Source organism: Acomys russatus, chromosome 8 (assembly GCF_903995435.1).
Source record: "Acomys russatus chromosome 8, mAcoRus1.1, whole genome shotgun sequence".
NCBI lineage: Eukaryota > Metazoa > Chordata > Mammalia > Rodentia > Muridae > Acomys > Acomys russatus.
The window spans coordinates 71,060,837-71,080,575 of NC_067144.1; the positions used below are offsets into that span (position 1 = coordinate 71,060,837).

Here is a 19,739-nt window from a genome sequence, read left to right on the forward strand (position 1 = left end):
GAGGGAAATGAAGAGAGAGCAGGCATCCCCACCCCACCTCCACCCCCACCCCTACCCCGCCACCCAGGAAGCTAGTTGCCTCTGAAGAACTTGGGAAGGAGCAAGGAAATTCTGAGCAAATGGAGAAAGCTGGATCTGAAGGCACTCGGGGTTTCTTTTGCACATGGTTTGCTCTGCCCAGCAATATGGGGCTGTCCCTACTGTGCCCCTCACTTTATGCTTTCCCGGTCTCCAGCCTCTAATTTCAATGAGAGTTGAGAAATAACGGACAAACCGGAAATTGATGTTTTCATAATACATTGTGCATAATCTACCTGCTGGCTTCAAGTTAAGACCCATTTTTAATGCCCAGGTGTGTCTGGGATGGTGCTAGCACAGAGGACAGAAAGACGATGGTCTATTGGTAGCTTTCCGTAGAATATAGAAGGGTTGTTGGGTAAGGAGAGCATTTGTTCTAGTATTTCTAGACTTTATGGGTTTATTTAGTATCTTCTTATTCCCATTTTTCTGTGGTATGTGTATGCGTGCAGGTGTGCATGTGTGCGCATGCATGCATGTGTGTGTGTGTGTGTGTGTATGTGTGTGCCCTTGCCCACATTGTCTTGTGTGGAGGCTGGAGGTGGTCACCAGCTGTCTTCCTCCCTCCTCTCCACCTTAAGTTTTGAGAAGTCTATGTGCTCACTGAACTTAGAGGTCAATGACCCAGCTAGCCAGCAAGCAGCAGGGATGCGTCCAGCTCTGCCCCGTCTGCTGGGGACCTGAACTCAGGTCCTCATGCTCCCATAGCAAGCTGTTTACAGACTGATCCATCTCCCCAGCCATAGGATTCATTGTTTAACACTGAAATCCTATGTAGGAGGACACCTCTCAAGTTCTGGGGGGCATCTGGGTGCTTTAGCTACCTACAGGGGTTAAAACTTAGCTAAATTTTCATTCAGAACCTATTTCTTCAGAGCTGTGTTAAGATGTGATACACTTGAAAATATAGCATCTAGCCACTAGAGGACACCAATGCCCTCCTGAAGCTGTTTCTCAGGCTAGGTCTCCGAGGGCAGGCTGTGACTGCAGCTGGAAAACTTCATTTGCTTCCAGAGGCGTCATGGAGGAGAGAATCGGCCTCCTGTGCTGACACCAAAGCAGTTTGGAGCACTCTGGAGTTCACACAGAAGACCTGTCCTCTCAGCCTGGGACAAAGGGAGCTTTGCCTGCTTTCCCCTGCCCCCTGCAGCTGGTCCACACATCACTGGAATGGTTCCACAAAGGAAGTTTCTAGAAATAGGCTAAGCACCCGCTGTGTCACAGGTTGTCTCTTTCTGACTTACTTGTAGCTCAGCTGCCAAACTGTCACGGGCAATGGTTGAGCATTTCCTACTGGAAGCTCAGCTGAAGCTTCCTTTTGGTTCTATTATAACAGATCACCAGAGACAGAACACGATTCTGGTTTCGTATCTTACAGTCTCCTTGGCACTGAGGCTCCAGGGGACAGTCCAAATTCGTTCATTCTCAGCTGCTGGAGGCCACCTGCTCTTCTGGGCCCATGTTCCCCTCCTTCGGCATTAGAGCTGATCAACTTTGCAGGGTCAAAGCTTTCTAGAGCACAGCTAGGGGAAGGTGTCACTGTGGGAATGCGTATGAGTAGAGCCTTAGACCTCCATCTCATAAGGTATAACTTGGGTATCATTCATACAGACCTCTCTGCCTTGTAAGGTAATGTGCCCTGGGTGTCGGTTATTAAAATGTTGGCGCCTTCAAAAAGTGTCATTTTCCCCCCTGTCTATTGTACCAGAAAATAGTCTCCAGGCTTGTTTTCCCATGTTGTCAGTCAATGGTAGTGGGGCTGTGGCCAAGGGTAGACCTGTTTCAAAAGCCAGTTGGGGAGTATTTCCAAAGCTTCTTTTGGAATTGAGGATAGCAACCCACAGTTTCCTCGGATATAAAATGGAAAAGGCAGCCCGAAAAGTCTGGGGTTAAGAAATGACTTAGTTTAGTATCCAGCTTCCGTTGAAAACTCTTTATGGCCAAAGGGGATGCTCACCAGCTTTATCTGCCATTAAAAAAAAAAAAAAATGTGGCTGGCCACATGAAGTGTGCAGCACGGAGCTGTGGTGGTGTGGAAGGGAGCAGACTCCACAGGAATCTCCTTAGGAAACCTTGTCCCTGTCTGCCCTGTCAAGGCCACAGCCCACAGCTTTGTGGGTCTCCCTTCTCTTTGCTTGTGATTGCAGTCAGAGAGTGTGGGGGCTGTTAATCAAACAGGATTCCTTGCACTCTGGGTGGGGCTGCCCTCTTTCTGGCTTGTGGAAGTTTCCCATTGATGGCAAAGAGGTTATGAGTGGCAAAGGTGCCCAGCGGGGCAGCCAAGTGTCTCCCCCTCTTGGCTTCAGCACACAGGACGTGCCCAGCTAAGAGCCCCAACCCAGCTCCACCTTCCTTTCTAACCACACGGTCCTGTGCACTTCTCGCCTGCTTCTGATATTTTCTCATGCTCAAATCTGTGGTTCTTGCACACCACCTACAACCTTGTACAGGAGGGATGAGGAGAAGGATCTAGAAAGCTCTGCTCTTCACTGGAAGGCCTCCGATGACAGTGGAGGAAGGGGAGGGGGGCAGGAGCCTTCCCCATAGGAACTGGATACACACTAGCCTGGTCCACAGGTTCAAATCCTGCTGTGCGACCCTGGGCAGGTTCCTCTCTACTTGTCTGTGTCTTAACTCTCTCCCCTGTAAATGGAGATAGTAAAAGGATAGCTACACACCAAGGTCCTTGTGAAGATCAGTTGTAGTGATTTAAGCAACATATTTTGGACAGTGAACGGGACCGAATAAATGCTAAGTTACTCTCATGGTCATGGTCACATGATCATCACCATCGAAACAGTGTGACTGTTTTTTTTTTGGGGGGGGGTTCATAATCTCACCTGTGAAAGACAAGGGTGGCATGTGGGCTTCTTGGGACCTCAGGCTTACTGTCTTGAAAGAGGTATCTAACTATGCACCCTCTTGGAGGTGGGGCTGCAGCGCAGGTAATCTGTGTGGCTGATATAGACCCTGTTGAGCCTCAATTTCCTCAGAGGAGACACCCACCAGGGCCGCCTGTTTCTCACCTATTGCCGTCAGCATAGGGGACTCCTGGAAGCCAGTTCTACTCAGCCGAGACAGAGATTTATTTCTGGTTTGAATTCAGAGAGTTCCCCCCCACCCCCCGCCCCGTAGTGGTCCTCCTCTTCCCTAGGGGTGCTGTTGGCCACTACCCCACCAGGGCAGGAGGAGCAGAGGGTTAGGTGCGGAACTAGGAAGGCCATGAGCAGGGCAGAGATCACACACTCAGGGAACCACTCCAAGGAGCTAGGAGCTAGTTCAGCTTTAACTCTGGGAGACAAAGGCTACATAGCTCTTGGGGAGTGGGAGGGGCTTCCAGGACAGGTGTACATAATTGGTTGAAACCAGGCACTTTAAGGATGCTTGTTTTGCATTTGGCAGCGAGGTGGGGTGGGGGTGGGGGGGTGGGAGTGGGAGAACACAGCACCTAATTATCCTATAGGTGCAGGAAGGGGGCGAGCTAAGAGGGAGCTGTGTCAAGGGCCATATATGAAATGTGGTTAGGGGCATCTATGCCTAAAGGTACTCTCCAGATGGAGTCAGACAGAGAGGCTGATGCCTGGCAGGGGAGAGGCACCTAACGCTGAGCCCAGAGGGGCTATCCAGACCAAGAGGACTGCAGCCCAAACACTGCAGCCCAAACAGCACGGTCCTTCCAACACCCTGTGGAGGAGTGAAGAGAAATGGAGGCCTTTGTTGAGAGAGACTTTGGGCTTTGAGAGTTGGGAGGGCCTCGGTCCTAGCCTGCCTGGGCAATTGGCCAGGTGTTCTGAGATGGTGGGCTGTGACCACGCTGCGGGTGTGTCTGTTGTGTTCCGAGATGGGCTTTGGCCACCTGATGCCCGGCTGTGTTGGTCTAGCTCAGCAGAAGACTGGCCCAGAGCGAGATGGGCATGCATGGAGAGATGACTTTGGGTTAGCGTCTGTGCAGACTTGGGCTGTTTTCCAGGTCGCTAAGGTCCTGCACCCCATGTAGGTCTATACATCAGTCTGCTCACCCTCCATGGCTGCTGACGGGTTCCCTGCTGTGGGTCTGGGGCCACCTTCTCAGCATTCATTCTCAGCGGCGGAGATGTTCTGTGGGGGAGTTGGAGGCCTGCTCCTGCATGACCCAGAAGGACTTTGGTAACGCCTTCCCCTCTTCTAAAAATGACAGTCTGCCTAGGTGGTAGGGTGAGCCATTGTCTCCCGGCTTGCTTGGAACTTACAGGGGTGAGAGGCTAGCTTTAAGCTCACGATGGTCCCGGGGGGGTGGGGTGGGGGGCAAACTTGATGAGCTGACTCCTGTTTGGGTTGCTCTAGAACTAACCTAAGCCAGGAAATAGAGAAGTCTTTTAGGAGCATGCTCTTATGTCTCCTCATCATCCTTCCATGGTCAAGGTGTGCACATCTCTGCACGTGTCCCCACTGGACCCTTCATAAAAGGCCATGGTGGCTCTCAGACTTGATGCCGGCCCAGAGTCTTGTCTCTTTGCTTCCTGACTGAAGGTCTGCTTGTTTTGCTGTTAAGGACATTTGAATTTTCCCTCAGAGTAGGTTTAGGATGGGTGACTTGTTGAGAGAGAGAAAAATCCGTTTCCCTGAGGAGGACGTGGGCTGGCATGAAAATCACACTAATTGAGGCTTGTTAAAAAGTACCCTAAATTCCATAATTGTCTGTTCTGATGGGCTCGTGTTTGGGAGAGTAATGCTGCTGCTGCTGATAATGACAATAATAGCTCCCTTTATTGGGCGCCCAGGATGTTTAAGCATATCAGTCATTTTATCCCTGCACTCTCCCTCCCCCCTTTCTCCCCCTCTCTCCCTCCCCCTCTCCCTTCCCTCTCTCTCTCTCTCTCTCTCTCTCTCTCTCTCTCTCTCTGTGTTCCGGTACATGTATGTAGGTGAGCACATGTGTACATCTGTATGTAAGCTGCTATAGCTCAGGTGCTGCCCACATTGTGTTTTTCAAGTTCATTGGCCTGGAACTTTCCAAGTAGGCTGTTAGCCTGCCAGGGAGTCATAGGGGCCTCCATGTCTCCACTCCACGGCACTGGGATTAGAAGCATGTGCCGCCATGCCTGCTTTAAAAATACGTGGATTATAGAGGATCAGACTATATGGTCCCTGCACTCGCAAAACAAGCACTTCATACATTGAGAAAACAATGCTCAAAGTGCACAAATGAATTGACAAATCATTCAACAGAAGAGCGAGAGCCTTTCATTGCCCCCACCCCACCACCTCTTCCGACTCCTGTTATCATAGCTCAGAGAAACTTGCTTAGGAGCGGAAGTGTCAGACAAGGCAGACAGACAGCTCAGTGGCTGAAGTGCCTGGGATGCAAGCATGAGGACCTGACTTTGGATTCCCAGCATCCATGCAAAAATCTGGGCGAGTGGTCCACATCTGGAACATCGGCACTGTGGGATGGGGACAGAATAGTCCGGCATGCTCCGGATATTGGAGGTCCTGGGGCACAGAGGAGCTGGTCACCGCTGTGTTGCTGGCCACACCCTTCCCACTCACACCTTGGGGGGTCCCCTCAGCAGGTGCAGACCAGGGGCCAGCAGTGCTACCACATCCCCAAGGCCAGGACAGATACATTCAAAGGGAGGTATGCCTGCTTGGCTCTTGAGAGAGACCTGCCATCTAAGATAGCCCCAAATGCAACCCAAAAGGCAAACAGGAGACTGCTCTGGCTTTTCACGGTGTCCAGGTCTTTGTCAAAAATGAAAAACAAAACAAGATTAAAAAAAAAAAAACAAAAAAAAAAAACTCCAATTTCTCAAGCTGCTTAACTTGATTTAATCAGAAATGTGGACCTACAAAAACTTCCCCTGCAGGCTGAGAACCCTGCTAAGAAATTCCAGCCCAGAGTGCAATTAGCCAGAGAGAATTACCAACATTGGGAAATAAAACTCCGCATGGTGGAGCTTCCCAATTATGGGGACAGTGTCAGTTATTCACTCTGAATATATAGTTACTTATCCCTTCATCTTGCCTGGCTGATGATACAGGCAAGGCGGTCCACTCCCATTATTGCTCAATAATGGACCACGGAGATGGCGCATCTTCCCCTTTATTTTTGCTGGCACATCCTAGCACTGAAGCGCATTAAAGTAATAAAATTAAGCAAGGCGTCCCCGTCCCTCCCACCATGTTCCCGTAACCCCCTCATTTACAGCAGACTGAGATAGAAAGAAAGTTTTAGAGCAATTTAAGATGAGGCAATGCTGGGTATGTAAATCTTGTTTTATTGGCAGTTGGGGCAGCAAGCTGAGGTGCCCAGCAGCCTTTGGTTTCTGGCTGGGTTGGGATAGTCAGTGTCAAGGCCACATGGGGGAACGTGGGTAGTTAACCACGTCTTCATTGTCTTTACACTGTGAGCTCTGCGGCCGTGGCGGCCATTCTCTCATCTTCAGACCAGCTGCCTCAACAGCTGCAGATCTGTTAAGGAGCCTGATGCGCTTGAGGGGTTTTCAGAAGGATTTGGCCTGTGTCTGTGTGTGCATATGTTTAGGTGTATGCATGCACGCACAAGTGTGCTCGTGCATGAGTGCCCATGGAAGCCAGAGGTTGATGTGGTGTCCATTGGTTATCTTCTCGCCTTATCTTTTCCAAGCAGGGAGCTTCCTATGAGTGCTGGGGATCGCTCTCTGTCTCCATCTCTTCAGAGTGGGGCTACAAACATGGCCCACCATGTCCTGGGTTTCTTTTATCTGATTTTGGAGGTCAAACTCGGGTCTTCACAGATGTACAGCAGGCATTCTACTACCTGAACTATCTCCATGATAGTTAAACCCACATTTTTATAGGAGTGGAATGACAATTCCCATGCTGTTCCTAGATTCTTATCTCCACCAAAGGAAGCAACTGCCAGAGTTGAGGAAGTGATGAGGATAATTTTGAGGGAAAATGTGGGTGCGAGTGTAGGAGCATCAGAGAGACAGCAGGGCAGATCTGCCTGCGTAATCCAGTTCTCCAGATGCCGTAGTGGGAGGCAGTGAAGGCCAGAGACACTCCAGCGATGGAATGCATCGTCAGGGTTGTTATGAGAGCTCTGTCAGCGGACACACAATTATGGAACAGGAGACCCAAGGCTCCGAGGGTCTTTGTACCCAGCACAGTGAGCTATCACCAGACTCCAAAGGCCCAAGAGGCAACGGGAGAGAAGAGGGAACCATCACCCCACTCCATGGAACTTCTAGGCTTTGTTGTGCTTAGTGGAGCTATTATAAAAACAAGAGGTTTGAGCAAGTCAGGGCTGGCCAGATGGCACATCCCTCCCTGCACTCTGCTCTCCCTCATCCTCCTTTGCTAGGCCTGACTATGCCCAAACCTGCACCAGGTAAGACAGCATAGGACAGGGCTTATTAGGCAGGCAGCAGGGGCTTGGGGACTCTGTATAGCTCCTCTTTATACTATGGAACAGAAAGCAGGAGACCACGGCAGCAGGTGTGTGTGGGGGGGGGGGGCAGAGTGGTGTTTCAGGACCCACATGCCATGGAATTGTGACGAATACTACGATAGCTGTGTCACAACTGTTGCCCTTGTCAGCCACTGGGCCATCAGAAAACGTCACTGTTCTACCTTGGGTAGTTCCCAGATGTTTGCTTCCAGTAGGCAGAGTAGTACGTGAATGTGAGCACCAGGAAAGCAAGGCCTGGGCACGGGAGGGTTAGAGGCCCAGCCACTGAGCCCAGGCAGCTCTTTCTGCAAATCTGCCCCAACTAGTATGGCTAGTGCTTTTAGACACTGAGCCATCATTTCTCCTTGTAATCTACTCATGGCCTGTTGCTCACTTACTTTCCGTTAACAAGGCCTCCAGGTGACTCACCTCCAGCATACTCTTTGCCTTGTTCAGTTATTTTGCACCACCTTTTATTGTCTTCTGCCACACTAGATGCTTTCTGCCTCACTCCCTCCCTATACACGACAGCACTTTCTCCTCAATTTTCTTACGACTACACTTGGTATAGACCTCATGGGTGGAACGCGGCTGTGTTTTAGTCAGTAAAGAGTAATTGGATGGTCATGAGTGCTGGGGTGTGCATCAGTCTGTTGTCTGCTGCTATAACAAAGTGCCTGAGGCTGGAGAGAATCTAAAGGTTTGATTTAACTCACAGTATCAGAGGCTCACATGCATGACATTGGCTTAACGCTCAGCTTTGGCGGTGCTGGTCTGATAGCGGGCAGCATCACAGGACAGGGCCTTGGGCAGGAGGAATTACACAGCCAGGGGCTTGCAGGTAGTGCACATACCTGCAGTCCCAGCCCTGGAGAGATGGAAATGGCAGGACCAAGAGTTCAAGGTCATGTTTAAACTATGGATGAGTTTGAGACCAGCCTGAGCCACATGAGGTTCTGTCTCAAGACAACACACACACACACACACACACACACACACACACACACACACACACACTAGTGCTGATAATGGAACCTAGGCCCTGTGCAAGAGCAGCCAGTGCTCTTAACCACTGAGCCATCTCTCCAGCCCCAATGACCATTTTTTTCATTTAGTGTGTTTGTGTGCATGTGCATCACCCTGCATCACACCCATCTCTAACCTCTCATAGCCTCAGAGGGCCATCCTACAGTAACCCGGCCATTCGTGAAAACTCATAATGATGGTATGTGCGTGCACCATGACTGAAGACATGTGTGTGTGCACTGGGACTGATGACATGTGTGTGTGCACCATGACTGAAGACATGTGTGCATGTACCATGACTGATGACATCTACCACTTCCAGGCTGGGTCAGACGAAGATCTCTCTTTTTTTTTCTTCCTACTCTCAGGCTGGCTATGATGGCGAGAGCATTGGAAACTGCCCATTTTCTCAGCGTCTTTTTATGATCCTCTGGCTAAAGGGAGTTATATTCAATGTGACAACAGTGGACCTGAAAAGGTAAGACGAGGCTTCTGTGCCATTGCAATAACTGGGTCAAAGTCTCTGGACTCGGCAACACACCCTTTCATGTATAAAAGCATGCACGTGTATGCGGTCATGTGCACACGCGCGCGCACACACGCGCACACACACACACACACACACACATACATTGCTAGGAACCATGGGAGTATAATGGCCTGCCCATCCTCAGGAGGGATCCTAGAATGAAGTCAAAGGGCTGGACACGGAGCATGGTTCATCTAGAGCTCAGGGCTCCAGTGAGGAAGGAGTGGGAGTTGAGGCCAGGGAGAGCCTACCTTCCCTTCCAGAAGCCTGCCTACCTGAGCACTGCTCCCGGCTGATAACACTGGAGAGCTCCCAGCTCTGCTGCCAGCCACCCATCATTGGCTAGTGCATCTCTTGGCTTTAGTCTCCAGCAAGCCACCTTATTCATTCAAGAACATGCTGGAATTCTCGAGAATTGAAATTCCTTAGCCATGGCAAAGGCATGGCTAAACCTGGGCCATGACGACAAATCCCAAGACCACCCACGCAGACTGCTCTTCCCTCCTGTATAGGAAGCCTGCAGACCTTCAGAACTTGGCTCCTGGGACGAACCCTCCTTTCATGACGTTTGACGGTGAAGTCAAGACGGACGTGAATAAAATTGAGGAGTTCTTAGAGGAGATGTTAGTCCCCCCAAGGTAGGACTTCTAAAACCGATACTCAAAGTTTGGGGGTGCTTTTCTCCTTGGTCATGTATGGTGTGTCACAGAAAACAGCCAGGTTAGACACCTTGGGCTAAGATGGACTCTGCTTCGGGTCTGGCTTTCATTTCTGTTGCTGTGATAAAAAACATCCTGACCAAAAAAAAAAAAAGCAACTTAGAGGAGAAAAATGGTTATTTATCTCAGAGTTCCAAGTTGTGGTGCATGATTGCAGGGAATCATGTAAGACAGATTCTTATGTGTGGGGTAGGAATGTAAGGCAGACAGCCACACCACATCCCAACCAAGAACGGAAAGAAATGTGTGATGACACTTGCTACTGTTATCTCTGTCCTGCATAGTGCTGGACCCACTTCCTAAGGAATGGTAGCACCCACAGTGGACTGGATGTTCCTGTATCAATTAACAATCAAGTCACACCCATGGGCCGATTTGATCTAGACAGTTCCTCAATTTGGTCTCTTCTCTCAGATTATTCTAGGCTGTGGCAAGTTGACGGTTAAAACCAACCATCACAGCGTCTCTTCTTTGTATCATAGCTTGACAATGAGGGTGGTATGGCAGGAGGGATGGAGGAGGCTTCATTGCCCCTTGGGATAACTGTTTCTCATGTCTGCCCTGGAAGAACCTCCAGGAACCTTCTAGTCAAACACCTTCATTGAATTAGGGAAGGAATTAGGTCAGGGACATCTGGTTGACCTGCCTTGCCAGTACTAGATCCAATGCAGTTCTCCCAAATCATATTTTCACTCAACCTTGAGATTCATTGATTACTAAACCAGTCTAGAGGAGCCCCTCATCTTAATATCTGCCCAGACAAAGACCTTTTCCTCTACTGCATTATCCTAACCAGCCACTGCTTTTTTTGTGACCCTCTAATTTTGAACTCTTCAAGGTACCCTAAGCTGGGAACCCAACACCCAGAATCCAACTCAGCAGGAAATGATGTTTTTGCCAAATTCTCAGCATTTATTAAAAACACCAAGAAGGATTCAAATGAGAGTAAGTACTCCTGTTTTAGGTTCTCTTCCCACCGGGTCATCCCTATGGCTGCGGGGAGATGCTGGGCATCTGGGCTCATTTCACAGAGGGTACAGCTGGGAGTCTGGGGACAAGAATAAATACTCGCAGCCGGGCGTGGTGGTGCATGCCTTTAATCCCAGCACACGGGAGGCAGAGGCAGGCGGATTGCTGTGAGTTCGAGGCCAGCCTGGTCTACAAAGTGAGTCCAGGATGGCCAAGACTACACAGAGAAACCTTGTCTCAAAAAACCAAAAACCAAAACAAAACAAAACAAACAAAAAAAGAATAAATACTCGTGCCTTTGGCTTTCCACGTGACTTTGGAGAGATTGCTTCTAGAGTTTGGGAATCCGAAGTACAGCACTATTAAGGGGAAACATCCAGCTGTTTCCACCTGCAACGTGGGGGGTTGTTTAAATGGTGCCGCTGTCACTCTCTAACCTATCCTAGGATTCTCATAAATGCTTAGAAGAGTGGGTGAGTTTGGGCTGCATGGGTGGCTCAGCACTTAAGAGCACACACCGCTCTTGCAGAGGAGGACTGGAGTTTGGTTCTCATTCTCTATACTAGGTCTCTGAGGGCACATGTGCTACGCATATACACAGACACAAGTAAAAAGTAAATGAAAAACATCCTTAAAAACCTGATGAGTCCTAGAAGTCGCACATAGCTGTGTAGACGGCACTGGGAGGCCGAGTCCCATCTGCAACTGCGTCTTTCTGGCCTTTCTCCTGCTCCCTGGCTGTGTCTCAGCGAGGAAGCGCATCGGGTCCTCCCCTCAGCGAGGAAGCGCGTCGGGTTCTCCCCTTCCAAGGCAGCCACTTGCGTGGCTTACCTCAGGCTTCTCCTGCCTTTGTGTTTTAGTTTATGAAAAGAACCTGCTACGGGCCCTGAAGAAGCTGGACAGTTATTTAAACAGCCCACTGCCAGATGAAATAGATGCCTACAGCACGGAGGACATCACGGTCTCCCGGAGGAAGTTCCTGGATGGGGATGAGCTCACCCTGGCCGACTGTAACCTCTTACCCAAGCTCCACATCATCAAGGTTTGCCCTGCTCCCGACACCTAGGCTGGATGCACAACGGAGGCTTTGTGGGGGTCTGTTCTCACACTGGGGGGCCAGACAGTGGAACAGGGCCGGGACATAGACTGGAACTCAGGACAGCTGAGCTGCAGTGTCAGACAGGGAACCACGCTCCGGGTGTTCTCATGAAATACCCACGGACGTGCTCGTGGTCCTGCGTCTTCAGACATGTTCTCATCCTAGAGAAAAGTTATGTGCAACAGCCCAGGGTGTCCTCGGCACTGACCACATGTAGCTTGAAGATGACACCTGTGATAATCCCAGGGACAAACAAGGATGTTCTAGGGACAATAAAGGAGTGTCCTATCAACTCTTAATATGGCTACCCCACCCCTGCCTCTGCCACCTCCCGACAGCTAAGAACAGCCGATGTAGCTCCTTGACCTTTTTTTGGTGGCTGGTGCCCTATTTTCCTAGGTGGCTACCTGTAGTAGAAGGGTCGTGGTCACATACAGCTAGAACCGTTGCAGGGAGTATGGTTTTTTTTTTTTTTTTAAATGTTTTAATTTCAATTTTTAAATTTCAGTTTTCTGATTGGTCACCTGACCTAGTAAAATCAGAACTTGTAGTGGCAGCCCTAAGGATCGCAGGCAGCTGGCCCCACACTTGGATGGCTGAGTTGCTTCTCTCTCTTTCCACCTCTCTGTCACTTATGGATGTCAGTTGCTACTGTCACAGCTATGCCTGTGACCCTCAGATGTCTAAAGAAGAAGCCTATCCTTGCACTGGGGCATCTTGATTGTTATTAAATTCTCACTAGGTCTAGAGCTGGTGTAGGAGGGTAGGGGTGGGAACAAAGGGGAAACATATGGAAATATAAGTCTATGCCATGTTCCAAGTTCATCCCCTATCTGGTTCTAACAGTCCACAGTGGGCCACCTGCCACTCTTGGTCACTCACCTGCCACTCTTGGTCACCTCATGTTATAACCTCACCTTGCTCTTCCTAAACACCTTCTTCCTGTTTTCTCTCCATCAGGCTTTACCAGAACCCTCTCTCTTCTCTGTTGTACTTCAGGGAGGCCTACTTAGGGCGGGCATTGACAATTCTTTGAGTGAACATCCTTTCAATGGCGTTGCTAAAGTCCCCAAATCCAGTCTAAGGAAAGCTTTTCAACTCCTCAAAAGCTGCTGACTCCAGGAGTCACTATCCAGTGGGATATTTATGCCACTGTGTTGCGCTTTAGTCTCCCTGACTCTAGGGGTCACTCTCTGGTGAGGTATTTACGCCCCTGTGTTGTGTTTTAGTCCCTTCCAGGGACGAGACTTTCACTTTCCCTGTGAATGACACAGCGCCAGATAGGTATGTGCAGGCTAAAGAAGAGATTGTAGTTACTGTGACAAAATGCTCGAGAAAATCAGTGTTAGAGCAGAAAGGTTTATTTTGGCCTGTGGTTTCAGGGTTCTAGTTCATGATCAGCTGGCTCCATTGATGTCAGGCCTGTGATGAACACTATAGCACAGGAAAGCACCTCACCTTGTGGAAGCCAGAAGGCAGAGAGAGCAATAGGTAGCATCTGGAGATGCAATGCACCCTTCAAAGCTTCTCAGGGGTCCAGGCTCCACTTCCAGGTACCTAATCAACTATGATTAACCAGCTGATAAGCTAGTACCCTCTCAGTCCAGTCACTAGCAGCTGGGGACCAAGCCTTCATTACAAAAGTGTTTAATAGCCAATAAAGAGCCTGAGAGATATCACAGCCACACAGCACTAATCACAGTGTGCTTTATTCACTTAAAAAGGAAGGGCTGGAGAGATGGCTCAGTGGTTAGAACACTTGCTACTTTTGCAGATGACCGAGGTTTGGTTCTCAGCCCTCATATTAGATAACACGCACACCATGCAAGTACAGATCCAGGGGCCCAACACCTTCATCTGGGCTCTACTGAGCGCAACAGTAGAGAGGGTAAGCTTTGGGGTGGGGTAGGCCTAAAGCAGTCCATGTGCTAATATAAGACCTAGAAACAGGATCTTCAAAGCCACTTAGCACTTAAGATACTAAGCTGTTTAATGGTCTCGCAGAATAGAGTACTTCTGAAGGAAATGAGAATTAGGCCAAGGGAATTATGATAAAAGATGAGAGTGAAGAGATTTATCATTTATTTCTCTTCCTGAAACCCACTGAAAACAACATTAAAAATAGAGTATTGGCTTCATCTTTCGCAGGCCTACAAAAGAAAGACAGATCACCCACAAATGCAAAGACATCTCAGAGACCAGGGCTGACTGCTGTATGGTGTTCTGTATGTTAGGAATGCTCACGGCTCTTAAGAAGTGAATAATGCCGTTCTGACGTGCGTGCGGTCTTTGCTTGGGGAGGGGGCATGCGCTGGCAGTGAGGGAAAGGTTATAGCGAAAGCTGGGGTTGAGATCTCTAAAGACACAGAGTTGAAGGAGGGCTGGAACATTCTATGCAGCCTGTGCCAGCCCCTTGCCCACCTGTGCATCCTGGAGGGAGACAGGGGAAAGGAGCTGGCATTATGTTTTATGGCTGCTGAACAGAGTAAAAAGAAAAAAAAAAGTTCCCTGATTCCTGAGTGAATGCCTGATTGAGAGAATGAGTTTGCCTACCAACTGCCGGTGTCTCACTCTCACATTGCTGACAGAATTTATAGGCAAAGGTAGCTCCCATATGCCTGCCGCAACAAGCAAGCATCCACACGGGGCCGCTGTGTAGCTACAGATGATGCAAGTGGAGACAGATGATGAAGGAACACCCAAAATTGAAGAAAGGAAAAAAGGGGACAGGAAATACATATGTGATGAAGATGTATCCCAGGAAGTCAAAGAATATTCTAGACCTTTCTGCAACCTTGAAAATGGAAAATAATATGGACTTCTTTTTTCTTAAAAAAAAGCTCTAAGACAAGACCCAGAATGTCATACACACACACACACACACACACACACACACACACACACACACACACATACATAGCCAGAAATGGATACAACCTAGGCCAGTAGCATTTGAGCAAGACAAGTAAAGATAATTAAAATCTTGAAGGAATATAAAATTCTGTAGAAGTCCCAAGAAGCAGAGAAAGGGACAACACAGAAAGTAGCTAGGCTGGATCTGAAAACAAATCACCTAAAACCAAATGGTCAGGTCCCAGATGTTTATCTGCAGGATGGAAGAAGAGAGAAGGAGAAAAGGAAGGAGAGGAAGGCGGGAGAGGAGGTGTAAGCAGAGCATCATTCTAACAAAGGGGATCCCAGACCTCTGCTTTATCTAAAGAAAAGCCTGGACTGACTCCATATGCTGGTCAACTCGTCTTCCACCAAGCTCACTTCTAGCCCTTGGTTTTTGAGACAGGGTCTCCCTACGTAGCTCAGGCTGTTCTCAGTCTCACTGTTCTCCAGCCTCTGCATGAGCTGCACGCACGCCTATCCCCGGAACAATCAACACAGTGAGACACCCTTGGTACTTCACTGAGCTTCCGTAATAGAAAGGACACAGTTAGGAACTGTCAGTCTGTCCCTTTTCCATTGCTGTAACAAAATGCGTGAGGCAGGGATACGCAGAAAGGCTTATTTAGCTCACGGTTTTAGACGTTAAAGAGCATGAGTCAACTCTGATGTGGACCTTAAGGCATCCCAGTGTGAGTAGGTGTGGGGAGGCGATCAGAAGTGAGACAGGAAGTGATCAGAGGTGAGACAGGAAGTGACCCATAGGTGAGACAGGAAGCATCCAGACTTCCTGTAGCCTTCCCTACAGAATTAACTAGAATCCTACAAGAACGATTTCAGACTCTCCCGAGGGTATGCCACAATAATGTCTTTTTTGAGCCCTGCTTCCTGAAGGTCCCATCACGCATTGTTCCACTGATAACTAATCTTCCAACCTGTGACCCTTCAAGGACTGTACTCAAACCACGCCAAACAGCCAGATAATAACACTTAACAGCAATGATGACACAGATGAACAAGAGAACTACCTACAGGGGTCGGGGGAGGGTTCACAGTGACCTCAAGTGTCTTCATGATATCAAAAATCAGCAAACAGGGGCATTCCCTCTACAGAGAGGAGAGGGAAAGCTGTCTGGTGTATTATGAGAGAGTTTTATATCCCTGGTTATTATCCTCCCAGACACCCAGCCCCAGCAAAATAAGCACTCCTGCGCCGTGAAATTGCTGCATGACGAAATACTCAAATGATCATGAGAATAGGAACTGGAGACAGATTAGGTGTGCGTTAGGAAGGGCTGTGAAGAAACAGGGAACCTATCTTGCCCCAACTTAGAGCAGAGGTTTGGTCAAAGGATGCTGGCTTGCTCAGGGACTCTCCGAGGAGCGAGACACCTGGGCTCAGGAGCAACCTGACTAGCCCATTCCAACGCATATAGTGCTGCTGCCATTTCCCTGTTTGGTTTCTTTGTCGCTTACGTGTTTGCTAAACATGTGCCCCAAGGGCTTGGAGAGAGGAAGTGACGTAATTATATTTTAATTAAAAAGAAAATAAACTTATAAAAGCAGTCTGCAGCTGGACATTCAGTAAGAAGGGGACAAGTCCTTTTCATGAGCTTCTTAGCTCGGAGTTGCAGCCCTTTCAATGGGAACCCTAGCTGAACCCCAATGCAGAGACCAAACAGCAGGTCCGGGGACAGAGTAGAGCCAGAAAGAAGTGGAGTCACAAACATTCCCTCCTCCGTCATCACCAGGAAGTCAAACGGGATAGGTAATATTAGGGGACTCTCAGAGTTAAACCGCAGCCTCCAGGCATCTGGAGGAGAGTGTGTGTGTGTGACTGTGCACATACACACAGGAAATCAAGTGTTATGTCCAGAAATCACTGGGAGGGTGGGGAGATGACTCAGCTGCTAAAGAACTCGCCCCACAAGCAAGAGGGCCTGAGTGTGACCCCCCAGAACCCTGGCAGAACAAGGCAGATGTGACACATGGTGGCCTGTGCTTGGGTCCCATGGCCGCAAGGCAGTAGAGACCTGAGAATCGCTGGCCTTGCTGGCCACACAGTTTCCTCACATCTTTGAGTTCCAGGCTCAACAAGAGATCTTGTCTCAAAAGTGAGGTAGAAGGAAGGGGTTGGGGTGACTGAGGGGGTTGGGGTGGCTGAGGGGGTTGGGGTAGCTAAGGGGGTTGGGGTAACTGAGGGGGTTGGGGTGACTGAGGGGGTTGGGGTGACTGAGGGGGTTGGGGTGACTGAGGGGGTTGGGGTGACTGAGGGGGTTGGGGTGACTGAGGGGGTTGGGGTAACTGGCTCAGCAGTTAAGACAACTGTGTTCTTGGCAGAGGCCTTGAGAGACTGCGGTTCCCGCAGGGGCCAGCCACCTCTAAGTCCAGCATCAGGGACTGGGATGCCCTCTTCTGGCCTCTAGGGGCATCCGTACACATGTGTGCACACACACATAAGAACTGAATCTTTAAAACAATCAGGTGGGGCAGGAGGGATGTATCAGTGGTTAAGATCAGTTGCTACTCTTCCAGAGGAGCTGACGGACAGCTCATAGCTGCCTGTAACTCTGGGTCTGTGGGACCTGGTACGCTCTTAGGGCCTTCCCCGGCACCTGGTCTCACAGGCACAGACCACTCTACTCCTGATCCCCCTTACCCGCATACATGTAATTTAAAAAGTAAATCTAGAATAAAGTGTAAAATGTAGTTAGCAATCAAGAAAGTCACTCAGTGTCAGCCTTACCTCCACACAGTGTGTACACATACTTGCACACCATTCTGTGAAGGTTGGCACACAGGCACATGGAGATACAGACGGGGGGGGGGGGGGGGGGGGATGGTGGTGGGGGGGGGGGATAGAGAGGGAGACGGAGAACACAGAGTCCATGTATGAGAGGAAGGCATTTAGCAAATATTCTTATTAGTATTAAAATATCCAGGTCTGACAGTGCAGGGCTGTAACACCAACCACCCATAAGGCTGATGGAAGTGGACAGACTGCAAGCTCAGCCCTGCCTCCATTACAGACGGAGTTCAAGGCCTGCCTGGGCAAAATAGTAAGACCCTGTCTCTAAATAAAAAGATAGATACAATAACTTCTTGTTCAAGTATGGGGCACTAACAAAGCCATACGTTCTCATTACTGGACACTGTCCTTGGCGACTGATTCCCACCTGCAGACCAGAAAACACCTCACACACTGCTGAGTTTCTTAGTGCACCCACCCCTACTTGTCATTTTTTTGCTCCCGCTGTCTCCATGACAATGAGGAGCATGCTGCTTTGTTCATACACCCGACCTTTGCACACGGTCAGCTCATGGTTGAGCAATCTGCTTAGGTCAGAGTGAGGGACTTCTGCAGAAACACCATACACAGACATTAGGGACGCTGAGACTGAGCAACTGGAAGAGACAGCCCCTTAAAAGATCCCAGTGACATCCACACTGAAGACTCATCACGTGTCTTCACGCACCACGCAACACATTAGCTGCCACTGACAAGGCTTTGCCGCAGACACAGGGAGAAAGCCGCTGGCATGTTCCACACACATGGTGGATCCGAAGGATCCTCTCTGATAACTGGATGGGCAGGTTAAAGGTCACAGGGCAGAGGAGCCCAGATGGCCATAGGATGACATCAGGACCTGATCACCCATGTGTGAGTGGATTTTCCTCTTTCATCATTTCCTCTTGATTTTCAGATTGTGGCTAAAAAATACAGAGATTTTGAGTTCCCTTCCGAAATGACTGGCATTTGGCGGTACCTGAACAACGCCTACGCCCGGGATGAGTTCACTAACACGTGTCCAGCTGACCAGGAGATTGAACACGCGTATTCAGATGCAGCAAAAAGGATGAAGTGATCACAGGCTGCTGTCCTTTTCTCGGATGAGTGAGCGAGTCTTCCAGGAGAGCCTTCCGTGCATCTTTCCCTGCAAAATAACACTGACTCTCTAAATGCCACCCAGGAGGCATGGCCTTGAAATTTGTCTACTCGTCTCTGCTGTGCTAATTTATGTCTTTGAGATTTGGTACATTTGTAATCCATGTTTAGGGTGATAGTGTTTTGTAGCTTGTTTCGAAGCAAATTGGATTTGACTTAAGTCCTCTTCCACTTAAAGAGTAGTCTTTCTTTGATAGTTTTAGTAATCACCTATAACTTGGTTTTCTCTTCTTAAATATTGGTTATAATGAAAATGCTGTCTTTTATAAAATACTTTAGAACAGTGTTGGAGGGTATGCAGAAGAAAGCAAAAATCACCTAAAATTTATTCCATGTAATTTCTGATAACTGGTGAATACTTCTAGAGTTGTCAGTCTTTCGTGTGTGCCTGCGTGCATACACGTGCGTACATTGACATCACATATAATTTTATTAATCCACACTATGGCATTTGTGTAACTGGTTGATGAAGGGATTTCTTGGTGCCTTAATGGTCATCACAGAAGACGTCAAACAAAGGGTTTTTGGCCCTGCTGAGCCACACCAGGATTATAGAGGCTCGTGCAGAGCCAGGGGACAGCAAGAACTAGGGTGATGGGATCAGAGTGTCTTGCTTCTGCCCCAATGATGCTGTCTTCTCTGAGTCCAGGAAAGGCGTGGAGGAGAAGCTCCCATGTGCCTTTGTTTCTAGCTCCTTTTCTGGCCCCCTCTCTTTTCACTCCTGCAGAGGGACTGTGCTCTCATGGGCTCTTCTACCTGCCTTAGGCCACAAGGTGAGCCTGTGATTCCTGCTCATAGCACTTCTTCAAGCGAAGATGATGTACCTGAGGGTAGGTCACTCATGCCTACTTTCTGGCTCATTCCTGCTCTTTCTGTCTCATTCTGAGGCCAAGCAGGACAACTGAATTCCAGGCTGAAACCCAGAAAGTTCGACCATGAAGCAGTTCTCGAAAATAGCCCTTGATGAAGAGTCGAGGCGTTTCTGGTCTGCCTGTGGATTCCCCCCACCATCCCTGTAGCCACTCTGGGTCATGGCTACGCCCAGGGGCAGGTTCTGGGCTCCAGACTAA

The 19,739-nt window shown here is 49.1% G+C and overlaps 1 protein-coding gene across 1 annotated transcript in view; it reads left to right on the forward strand.

Annotated features, from left to right (window-relative positions):
- Clic6 (chloride intracellular channel 6) overlaps positions 1 to 18,652 on the forward strand; it is a 34,497-nt gene extending 15,845 nt beyond the window's left edge. Inside the window, exons 2-6 of the mRNA XM_051150271.1 lie at positions 8,884 to 8,993; positions 9,557 to 9,682; positions 10,602 to 10,708; positions 11,593 to 11,774; positions 18,428 to 18,652. Of these exons, the coding sequence (XP_051006228.1) occupies positions 8,884 to 8,993; positions 9,557 to 9,682; positions 10,602 to 10,708; positions 11,593 to 11,774; positions 18,428 to 18,589 (687 nt within the window). The 3' untranslated portion in view covers positions 18,590 to 18,652. The remainder of the gene's footprint in view (positions 1 to 8,883; positions 8,994 to 9,556; positions 9,683 to 10,601; positions 10,709 to 11,592; positions 11,775 to 18,427) is intronic.
- Positions 18,653 to 19,739: the final 1,087 nt, after the last annotated feature.